The sequence below is a fragment of the Gossypium hirsutum genome, chromosome D07, assembly GCF_007990345.1.
Source record: "Gossypium hirsutum isolate 1008001.06 chromosome D07, Gossypium_hirsutum_v2.1, whole genome shotgun sequence".
Classification (NCBI taxonomy): domain Eukaryota; kingdom Viridiplantae; phylum Streptophyta; class Magnoliopsida; order Malvales; family Malvaceae; genus Gossypium; species Gossypium hirsutum.
This window is the reverse complement of record NC_053443.1, coordinates 3,021,715-3,031,319: the sequence shown is the minus strand read 5'-3', so window position 1 is coordinate 3,031,319 and position 9,605 is coordinate 3,021,715. Positions and strand designations below refer to the sequence as shown.

General features: G+C 33.0%; 2 protein-coding genes across 3 annotated transcripts; both read left to right on the top strand.

The window, feature by feature from the left end:
* Positions 1–407: 407 nt before the first annotated feature.
* LOC107953828 (indole-3-pyruvate monooxygenase YUCCA6) lies at positions 408–3,857 on the top strand. 2 transcript variants are annotated; one of them, XR_005915889.1, is made up of 4 exons: positions 408–1,462; positions 2,142–2,390; positions 2,799–2,938; positions 3,074–3,212. XR_005915889.1 is itself a non-coding variant. In XM_041097057.1 (4 exons), the coding sequence occupies exons 1-4, from the start codon at positions 761–763 to the stop codon at positions 3,299–3,301; spliced, it is 1,302 nt and encodes a 433-aa protein (XP_040952991.1). In that variant the 5' UTR covers positions 414–760; the 3' UTR covers positions 3,302–3,857. The 2 variants fall into 2 exon arrangements, 1 of the variants encoding a protein (XP_040952991.1); XM_041097057.1 differs by having other exon boundaries at positions 414–1,462; positions 2,816–2,938; positions 3,074–3,857.
* Positions 3,858–7,519: 3,662 nt separating this feature from the next.
* Positions 7,520–8,705, top strand: LOC107953829 (60S ribosomal protein L37-3). The gene is made up of 4 exons (XM_016889250.2): positions 7,520–7,710; positions 7,799–7,934; positions 8,304–8,405; positions 8,493–8,705. The coding sequence occupies exons 1-4, from the start codon at positions 7,708–7,710 to the stop codon at positions 8,537–8,539; spliced, it is 288 nt and encodes a 95-aa protein (XP_016744739.1). The 5' UTR covers positions 7,520–7,707; the 3' UTR covers positions 8,540–8,705.
* Positions 8,706–9,605: the final 900 nt, after the last annotated feature.

Here is a 9,605-nt window from a genome sequence, read left to right as displayed (position 1 = left end):
ATGACCATAATCAGAACTGCAAATCCAGTGAAAATCGTACCAACAATCTTCTAGATGTAATCACCACTGTCTAAGTTATCCTATTTGGGATTAAAGTTAAGGATTAATTATAAAAAGAGGTGAAACTCGATAGTTCTTTTACTAATTAAATGCTCACCCAATGAGTTCTCTAAGTTTCTGCTATGACAGATAGGGTGACGTCCCAGTGGAGAGGTGTTTGAGTAGTAAATATTTACAGTTCCTGACATTCAATTTCTTTTTTTATTAAATTAATAAAATGTCCCTACTTGATTTAATATTTGCCCCTCCTTTACCACTTCTCAAACTTAATTCCCTTATGAAAATAAATTCTTGAATGAACAAAAGGAATATATATAAATCTATATATATAGGATGTTACTGACATATCACCATCTTCCTCTCTCTTCATCTTATTTTCTTTCAATTTTGTTTTTTCATTCTTCCCATCTCTCTCTCTCTCTCTCTCTCTGTGTTTAAATGAATGAATGCTGATTAAGCCCCCGAAGTTCTTTGCTCATCTTTCGCTAAACCGTTCATAAAGAACCAAAATTCAGATAGATTCATTCAAAACAACTCAGTTTCATATAAGTGGATAAGAATCCTCTTATATTCTTAATCCACTCCTAGTTTCAAGGGACAACTCCCTTATAAAAATCTAATCTCAAATGCTTTCTCTTCACTCCTGCTTTTGTTCTTCTTGAGCTCAATTACCAGTTAGTAATTTAATAAGTATTAGTTCATGGACTACTTGAGTGAAATAGAAGGAAAACAAGCTCATGATCCCATGTTTTTGGAGAAGATGAAAGAGTCATCGTCATCGTCGTCTAGTTGCTTATGTGTTCCGGGGCCAGTTATCGTCGGCGCCGGGCCTTCGGGTTTAGCAACCGCCGCTTGCTTGAAAGAGAAAGGTGTTCCGAGTGTAATCCTAGAGAGATCCAACTGCATAGCATCTTTGTGGCAACTCAAGACGTATGACCGTCTTCGTCTTCATTTGCCGAAGCAGTTTTGTGAGCTTCCTTTGATGGGGTTCCCTACTGGTTTCCCTACTTACCCTAGCAAGCAACAATTCGTGGACTACTTGGAAGCTTACGCTAGGAAGTTTGATATTAAGCCTAGGTTCAACGAGACGGTTTCACAAGCTGAGTATGATCCGACGCTGGGGTTTTGGCGCGTGACAAGTGTTGGGGTTAAAGGGAAAGAGATGGAATACGTGTGCCGGTGGTTGGTGGTGGCGACGGGAGAGAATGCGGAGGCGATGATGCCGGAGATGGAAGGAATGGGGGAATTCAGTGGGGACATAAGGCATACAAGTTTATATAAAAGTGGAGAAGAGTTTAGAGGGAAAAGGGTTTTGGTGGTGGGGTGTGGGAACTCAGGCATGGAGGTGTGTTTGGACCTTTGCAATCATAATGCTAGGCCTTCACTGGTGGTCAGAGATACAGTAAGAACTCTTCTTTTCTTTTTTAAAAATTATATTTTCTCTTCTCTTTCTAAACATTAAAGCAAAAATCACACCCACTATGGGATTTTTCTTTCAACTTTTTGGATTGTTTTTTCACAAAGGTGATTGGAAGAAAAAAAGAAAAAGAAAAAAGGGTTTCTCAAACTGTCCCCTCAGACTTTAAAATTCTTGATCTAGATAAGAAAAAAGGTAGTTTTTTATTGAACAAATTTTCGTCAATTTTATGTTTTCTCTCAAATTTCATATAAATCGAGAAAAACCCAGATAAAATATCATTAAAAAGGTGATTATTGCTTAGTAAGTATAATCAAATGGAATCATTAGACAAGCTAGCTAAGAGCTTGTAATTGACAGATATTGCCAGAATCTGCGTGGCTACAAGTTCCAAAGGGTTTAATCAGTTAAAAGAGACCGACCAAAGCAAATTTACCATACTAAAATTAGGTAGGCAAAAAGAAAGAACAAAGATCTTTGATCTTTCACTTTCTTGGGATTCCCAAGCATGCGCAACATCGTAAAATATATATTTTCTAGTTAGGATCCTATATATCTGTATATGTTGTCTTCATCATGAATCTCGACCCTTTTTTTCAACTCCATGTTTTATGCTATGTTTGTAAGACATTATAAGTAAAGTGTTTGGATTATGAAACTGAAGGTCCATGTCCTCCCACAAGAGATGCTAGGGACATCAACATTCGGATTATCGATGTGGCTGCTCAAGTGGTTTCCTTTGCGACTGGTCGACCGTTTCTTGTTGATTGTATCATGGTTGATGCTCGGTGACACTGCTCGCTTCGGATTGGCTCGCCCGCACTTGGGTCCCCTTCAACTCAACAATCTGTCGGGAAAGACCCCCGTTTTAGATGTTGGCACGCTTGCTAAAATCAAAAGTGGAGACATTAAGGTACTTTCCCCTTATCATATCACTTTTCTTTTTTCCCTTCCTTTGGCAACTAAATGTCAAGTGTTTGATTGATCCTATAATACTGTGTTTCAAACAATCGTACCACTTGCTTTTCCTTTTGCCGGAATATATTGTTTCGCAATAATTGCGCGCTCCATTTCTTTTCTTAAAAAAAAATCATTTTGATCCTAAATTTTTTTCTCAAAAACACGATTTTATATAAGAAATATCAATTTTTTTACCATTTGAGAAAAATTGATGGAATTTGAAAGTTATTCTTTTGTCAATTATAAAACTTTTGATTATGGAATTTTAGAATTTTCTTTGCATTTGGAAGTTTTCTTTCTACTTACATACTACATTTGCATATTTATTTATGTGTATATATATTCACAATTCTTAATTTAGAACTGTTGTTGCTGTAGGTACGTCCGAGCATCAAGAGCCTAAAACGACATGCTGTGGAGTTTGTCAATGGCACAACTGAGAACTTTGATGCAATCATATTAGCAACCGGTTATAAAAGCAATGTACCCTCTTGGCTAAAGGTATACAAAGCTTAATTTTACATCCTTTTCTTTCTTTCTTTCTTTCTTTTTTTATTATATATGATTCTTTAAGCTATTTAAGTTAAATTCTTCACAACTTGATGCTAAAAAAAGAGCAATTGAAAAAATTGTCAGGAAAAAGTGATGTTCTCAGAGAAAGATGGGTACCCTCGAAGGCCATTCCCTAATGGATGGAAAGGTGAATATGGGCTATACGCGGTGGGGTTCACTAAACGTGGACTGCTAGGTACATCAATGGATGCTATCAGGATTGCAGAAGACATTCAACGGTGTTGGAAAGAAGAGGCAAAGCATCGTTTGGCCTTCACTAATTCACTGCTGCACCAATCATCATCATTATGATCCTCCAGATTTTGTTCTTTCCGAAGTTTTTGAAGCGAGATAAGAGACATACAGATTTTGGTTGAAGATAACAACTATACATACTACACAACCTATCCTAATTCCCTACCTGGCCTGGATTTTGTATCCAAACACCTACAAGTGCGAGGTTTGATTCTTCAAATGACAAGAAGAAGAAGAAGAAAAAAAAAGAAAAGAGAAAAAAGGGAGAGAGTTGTCTCAATGAACCCTTCGCCTTGAATGTGAAGATGACACCAGATAAGGCAGCAGCCAGGCCTTGGGAAGGAGGAAAGATTAAAGGAGTTGAATTTCAAAGTGTTAAGAGAAAAAAGGGTTGATGTTGTTTTGGATTGTGGAGGGGGGGTGGGGGGGGCCTTAGACTATATATCTTAGATATTGTACATTGCCATTTCATTTTTCTGTAATTAGGCATCACTTTTCTTTATCCACAAAGAGAGGAAAAAAAGAAGAAGAAGATAGATTTGTCAGAGCAAGCTGAATATATGATGTTTGGTATTTGTTTTTGCAAAGCAATATAATTGTGTTTTTCAACCTATATTTTATTACATCTTTCTCATTTATACAATCTTTCTTTCTGGTTTATGGGGTGTGCTTGTATAGAATGCTTCATCCCAACCAAGAAACTAGGTCAAATGATTTCATTCCTGGTAGTAAAGCTTTGGACCACCAACTATTGATGAGAACTTAAATATGTGCATTTAAAAATGACCAGAAATCTTATTAATTGCTCTGCTGTAATATATTTATTAATTCATATCCTATGCTTAAATTTGGCTGACATAAACGTATGAATACCAATGATGAAATCTCACGAAAGAAAACGTAGATAGGACGGATGATAATTTTTTATTTTAATATATAAAAACAAATCATTTAAAATTAAAATGACAATTTTTTAGTGATATATGAATATAATGATTGGTTTTTATTATTATTAGTTGTGCGTATAATTATAATTTTAAAAATAAAAAATATATTAATATTTCAAATTTATTTGTGAAGGAAAGAAATTCCCATTGATTATATGTTAATCAATAATATTATTCTAAATAAGTAAGATTTTAATCTATATATTTAAAGGAAAACAGTAGCTGGTACTCCCTTTTCCCTTTGCAAGTTGGGCAAAACTGATTGAGCAAAAATGAAAGGAAATTAATTAACTTTAGAAAAATAAAAGGGTAAGGAGCAATGGGCAGGCAGATGTAACATACAGATTCCCACCCCACCCCTCCACTTCAAATCTTTTCTTTTAATCTAAAAGGTTATACAAAGTGTCCACACCATAGTAAGGAAAAAAAAGGATGGACTTTGTAACCATTGTTTGTCACCTGGAAAAGTTTGAGTTGTTTTTGTCAATTCAGTTGGATTTCAATTGATGCAATGAAATTTGTTTTCAAATAATTTGATGTGTTTATGGTAAACAAAAATTTATGTGTTTCTTAATTTCGATATTAAATAAATTAATTTTTTTTAAAAAGTCAGAGTAGTTTCATCATATCAAATTTAAAAGTGATTAAATAATCACAAGGTTAATATTTTGAGTCAATTGTCTGTATTTTTTATTGGTATAATAATAAATTTAGCTCTCAAATTTTATATGTTATATGAATTTGATCCTAATTTAATAAATTTAACTTGTAATATTTACACATTTTGTTCACATTTACACAAAATGTATAAACATCAAGGACCAAGGGTAGAGCTAGGGATGGCTGGCAAGGATCCGACCCCCTTAAAATGAAAAATTTCTCCTTTGACCCCTTAATAATTTATAAAATTTTAAATTAATAATAGTAAAATTGTACTTTGAAACTCAAAATGATGAAATTTTAATTCAACTTTTTTAAAAATTATAAAGATATAGACTACTAAAATGATAAAATTATATTTTTACTATCATAATAATATACAATTTAATTTTGAACTCCCAAAAAGAATTTTAATTTCACCCCTGTTGAAGATAAAATTCAACATAATTAATAAAAATATTAATATCGTGATTAATTACTCAGCTTATTTTTGAAACTTAAATTACTTCTATTTTTTTGACAAAAATCAAATTACTCAATATTAAAATTGAGAAATACATATGAGATGCTTTTATCAAGAATTTACTTTCTTCAAAGTTGGTAGGTATATATATATGCCACAATATCGCCTCTAAATGCAGAACTGTTAGGATCCCAATATAGTGAAGTAAATTATAGGAACATGTTATTTAATGTATGTGCTGGAGTATATAAGAGTCAAGGGATGTTAAAAACAGGTAGAAAATATCAACGTCAAAAAGGGTTTTTTTCTTGGTCTGCACACTGCAATCTTATTAAAGGCAATCAACAATAGACCACGATACTAGCACTTGTATGGTTCACAACTTCTCATATGCCCATCTGCACCCCCACCCCCACCCCTCCCCTTTTGGGCTTTTATTACCATCAACTGTCACTTCGCCATGCTTATCTTCTTTCCTCTCCCTTTTATTAATTTTTAAATTTTTTTCTCTTTTAATTAGTTAAGGAAAAAATCTCTAACGATTCATTACATGAGATGAGACTTGACTGACCAACCCACGTTATCTCTCTCAAAGCTATTAATTGGTATCTTACTTTTATGCTATGATCGAAAAAAAAAGGATAATGCTGCGAGGACCCCTTTTTAACTAATTAAAGCAATATATAAACACTGCTCTAATCACCTTTTCTTAACCTTAATCAATGCTAGCTAGCTAGCTCCTCTAAACCACGATTGATATGAAATTTTTATTCTGTTTTATGTATGTTATGTATGAATTTTACTCGGTTTGGTTAGTTATATTCAGTTTTTCATCTATTGTGTTTTGTATTAATTTACTTTTATATTATAATTTATTGGATATATATTTGTACATATATTATATTTGTGATTGTACTGTATTTGTAATGGAAATACTTAAAAAATGAATTTTTATATCATTTGATTTCTCAAATCTTTTTAATGTTGAAAAAGTGATATAAGTTCAAAATTTGTAAAAGCTTTTTTTTTATGGTTAAACCAAAGACTACATAATTTTATAATTTTTGTCTTTTCATAAGAGAATAATTCACTTGCATCGGTGTAAAATTAAAGTGGTTTTACTCTCTTCAATAACTTTTTATACGGCTAATATTTTAACAATCCGACCATTGAAATCATTAAGATATTTAACTTCTCATGTATGCAAATTTTTGAATTGATCAAATGTCTCTATCATATCAATTTAAAATATTGTCTATATTAATATATATTTAATGACTAATTATTTTTACATAAAACGAATAGTTAACAAAATTTAATTTATACCAAACTTGATATGCATAATCTATATAAATAACTACATATTAACTGAATTGTTAAAATATTAATTGTATAAAAAATTATAAAAAAATGTAAAATTTTTACAAATTGACATCAATATAAGTGAATCCCACCCTTATATTACTGGTTACTAATTGGGATATGCATTAGGCACTAAATTAAATTAGGACTTAAATATTTAAGAAAAATGATTAGGTTTAGCCAACCAACAAAAGGGGTTGTATGGAGTTAGATCAACATTAAAGTATGTTTTTAAAGATCAGCCCTTAGTTTGTTAGTTAAGCAGCAATTATGGTCCTTGGCTATTGGCTAAGCTGTGTTTTGTCATCCACACAAGCTGATGATGATACCCAATTTTGCCATTTCTTACTTCCCCTTTTAAGTGTACGTAAGCATCCACCGCGTGCCAAGTGGTGGCTTAATCACGACCATCATATATATATATAATCCTTACATTTAAGCATTTTAAGTAATTGATATAATCCTTAATTGAGTAATTAATTTTAATTTTAATTTATTTCTTTTAAAATTTAAAATTTATTATTTTCATACCAATCATTTTAAATTGAGTTAATGTACTATTTGGTAGTTGGTTTGCTTCAAGGTTTACTTTGACATATGATTTTTTTTTGTCTGTACATTAATTTGGTTCAAGATTCAATTTAGTAACCAAACCAAATGACATCATGTGACACAATGAATACTTAACAAGTGTGTTCTAATAAAAACGATAAACACTTAATTGAGTATCAAATAATATATTAATCCTGTTAAATTATATAAAATTTTCCAAAGAAAATATTTCCTAGAACATGGTCTGATCCAAATAATAATTGGGCTGCAACACGATGGTTTTTGGGTCCGATGGTTTGTTGTAACCCAAAACCCGGAGACCCGAAAGCCTAAAACCAATCCCCACAATGGAACCGAAAAACCCTAATCCGGAATTCGTATATTTGTTAGATTAAAAACACTTTTTCCGTCAAAGCTCTCTTCGCAGAGACAAAGCCCCTCACAATTCTAGGGTTTTTGCGGCACCACCAACAGAAGAAATGGTATTAATATTTTTGAAATGATTCTATTCGTTATTGTTGCTTATAAAGAAACTGAAATTGATTGTGAAGATTCCTTTTTTTCTTATAGGGTAAAGGAACCGGAAGCTTTGGAAAGAGAAGGAACAAGACTCATACTCTCTGCGTTCGATGTGGACGTCGAAGCTTCCATCTCCAAAAGAGCCGTTGCGGTGCTTGTGGCTATCCTGCCAGCCGCATCCGAAAATGTAAATTTTCTTTTGCTTCTTTGCTTTAGATTACCCCTTCCCCAGTCTATTTATTTTAGTAATTTTAGCTCTGTTTTTAATTTTCTTAGCTGAACTTAGACGAAGGGTTGGCAAATTAAAGTTTTCTTCTTTCTTGATTTAGGTTTTAGTTTAACAGATCATGAACCATATTTCCTGTTGTATCATTTGATCTTTCCTGCCCTGACTGTAGTTTTAATTTTGGGTTAAAATATATTAAGCCATTGTTGATGGTCATGGCTTGGTTAAAGATAGCTGTTGGAGTTTTCGCTGATCTATATTTTCAGTCAGTTCTGTCTGCTGAACAGTGATTTTAATTGCAATATTACTGGCTTGTGTTTTTTGCTTCAGATAACTGGAGTATGAAGGCTATTAGAAGAAAAACCACCGGGACTGGCCGCATGAGATATCTTCGTCATGTGCCCAGGAGATTCAAAACTGGCTTTAGAGAAGGTAATGGTAACTTCTTATTGTATTATATGTTGTCTATGTTTGAGTAATATGTGTATAATAATGGGTTGGTGCTTAAATCCTTGGCAGGTACTGAAGCAGCTCCAAGGAAGAAGGCAGCTGTAGCTGCTTCATAAGTTTAATTGTGGTGTTTTCTTTTCAGATTCCTATAAACACAAGTTTTGTGTTTTTATCAACTGTGTTACTTTTATTTTTCAAGTAATATTTACAAATGGTAAGTTTTACTTTGTTATGAATCTTTTCAACTTATTTTGATTATTGAGTATACTTTGTGCTTCGTGAGATAGTGATGTCATCCATAGATTATCTTATATTACTCAAATTTCGTAAATGTCTTGTTTGCTATTTATTGCATTTGGAGATGTGATTCTTTTTCACTTGGTGTGGGAAAAACCCAAAGAGATTTTGAACGTGGCTTAGTGAAGCTCTACTATTAGGCTGAGTTAGGCGTCAATACTTGAAATGTTTTGCAAAATAAGATATATATGTTCCATTAGCTTTGCAGTTCAAGTTTATTTTAGGGCTGGGACTATATAATTGTGTACTTTTTGTTTCCTAGATGCTGGAAAATGGAAATGCCATAAAATGCCATTGTTTCTTACCGGATCTAATAGGAATGAAAATGTAATCATAGGAATGCATCGTAAGGGATGTTATCTAGAATATATTCTTGCATGCTTTGTTTTGGCCAATGGTCAAATCTCTCCAGCTTCTGATTTTCTTTTGTTTTGGTCAATTACTGATTCAATCGGCATGTTAATCTTGACAAAAATAAACTTTCGCTATAGATGCTAGAGAAAGCCCTTTGCTCTTTACCCCGTTTATTCAAGCCTAAATGCCATATGTTTGACGCATTACTTGCATCTGAAGCAAATAAAATCCTGATACCCTTGCTAGCTTTTGGGGCGTTTACAGCAGCATTCCTTTAAACGTGTGGTAGGCATAAAAGGGCCCCCAACTCATTCAGCCACGAAGGAATTGTTGATATTGTAAACTCTAAATAACGTTGAAGAACCCATTTTATTTGCGACATACAAGGCATTTCTTGTTATAATTTATAATCCATGAGGCAACAATCTGGCGAAGTTTAGTCCTTTGTTCCCCATTTTTTATAGTTCTCTCTCTTGTATTTGGTGCGGTTATGGCCTAATGGGAATCTGAGGATGGCAATTTGAGGGTTCA